The 1,803-nt window shown below is 39.6% G+C and overlaps 1 protein-coding gene across 1 annotated transcript in view; it reads left to right on the top strand.

Moving 5' to 3' along the window:
* Positions 1 to 471: 471 nt before the first annotated feature.
* The window catches only part of LOC111386514, a 6,129-nt gene continuing 4,797 nt past the window's right edge, over positions 472 to 1,803 (top strand). The window contains exon 1 of the mRNA XM_023010980.1: positions 472 to 754. Coding sequence (XP_022866748.1) covers positions 472 to 754 — 283 coding nt within the window. The remainder of the gene's footprint in view (positions 755 to 1,803) is intronic.

The following is a 1,803-nucleotide window of genomic DNA, read 5'->3' as shown; positions in this document are numbered from 1 at the left end:
TCAAATCAATACATTTTGGTAGCAGTGGATTACGTATCAAAATGGGTGGAAGCAGTTGCACTGCCAAAAAATGATTCAAAGGCAGTAATTAGGTTCTTGAAGAAATATATTTTCATCCGATATGGTACACCGCGAGCTATAATTAGTGACGGGGACAAACACTTCTGTAATCGCCAGTTTGAGCAGCTGTTGAATAAATATGGCGTTAAACATCGTGTTGCTACTCCATATCATCCACAAACCAGCAGGCAAGTTGAAGTATCTAATCAGCAGTTGAAGAGAATACTTGAAGTCACAGTGAACTAATCTAGAAAGGACTGGTCTAAAAAGCTAGTCGATGCATTGTGGGCTTACATGACAGCATTCAAGACACCGATAGGCATGTCCTCATACCGCCTAATTTTTGGGAAAGCGTGCTATCTGCCACTAGAAATGGAGCACCGGGCATAATGGGCTATAAAATAGTTAAATATGGACTTGAGTGCCCCTGGTGAAAAGCGTTTGCTGCAATTGAATGAGTTAGATGAATTTAAAATGGAAGCTTATGAAAATTCAAAACTCTACAAGGAACGAACCAAGAAGTGGCATGACATGCACACTCAGAGACGAGTATTCGAAGTGGGGCAGCAAGTGCTACTGTATAACTCGAGACTCAAGCTGTTCCCAAGAAAACTACGTTCACGGTGGTTGGGTCCTTACACTGTCACAAAAGTCTTACCATACAGAGTTATACAAGTCAGCCATAAGACTAAAGGTACCTTCACTGTTAATGGGCAAAGGCTGAAACACTACTGTGGTGGTGACTTCTCCAACCAAAAGTCCATCGTTCAACTGGGGACACCAAAATAAAGCAGCTGTAGAAAAGTCGAGCTATCGACTATAACCTAGCGCCGGGTGGGAGGCAACCCACTATATCCTTTTAAGTTAATTTACTTTTGCATCATATTAGGAATTTTTCAATTTCATTTTTCAAAATTTTTTTAAATTAGGTCATTGATCATTCATACATGTTAAAAGAGTCCAAGCGCTATCCACACGAGTCCCTAAGCATCACACATACGTTCGGGTTGATTGGAGTTGTTTATGGGTGATTGGGTGTGATGTTCACGCATTTCGAGACAAACGTTTATTCTCAAAATTTCAAATGTCAACGCGTGATTGTGAAATTTAATCAAACTTTTGTTTTTGGGGGAATAAAAAAAAATAAAAATAAGTAAAAATAAAAATTTGGATAATGTGGTCGCATGGTGCGACCGCACACATTGCGACCGAGATTCAAGTGGCTTTTTTGGCCACTTGAATCATGCAACTGCAGGCAACAAAGCCATGCGGTCGCATGGTAGAATCGGGTGTGGTTTTTTTTTTAAATCGCGCCCGGTTCCTCTCTCCCATCATCAATTTTTTTTTCGTTCTCTCCTTTCTTCCCTCAATTCTTTCACGCATTCTAGGCATAATTTCATCCACCAATTCATCACATCAAGTCACGTTTGCACTCCAAAATATTCACCCTGTACATCAAACCAACCACCTCACGACAAGGTATTACTTCTCACATTTCTCTCAGCTTCATCATTTTGGGTAAGTCATCTTGGTATTCACTTTTTCATGAATTGAGGGAGAATGGGCTAGTTCATATAGGGATGGACTTCTTGTTATTGTGTTGTGTGAATTTTGGGATGAATTGGAACTTAATTTCACTAACTTGGGAATACTTTCACATAGTGCACACCACGTGTTTGATGAAATGCCACAATAATCATTTGTGTACAATTAGGTGCTTTTTACATATATAATGATTCACAA

Source organism: Olea europaea, unplaced genomic scaffold (assembly GCF_002742605.1).
Source record: "Olea europaea var. sylvestris unplaced genomic scaffold, O_europaea_v1 scaffold3582, whole genome shotgun sequence".
Taxonomy (NCBI): domain Eukaryota; kingdom Viridiplantae; phylum Streptophyta; class Magnoliopsida; order Lamiales; family Oleaceae; genus Olea; species Olea europaea.
Note: the sequence above shows the minus strand (reverse complement) of the source record. Positions and strands in the feature narration are given on the sequence as shown.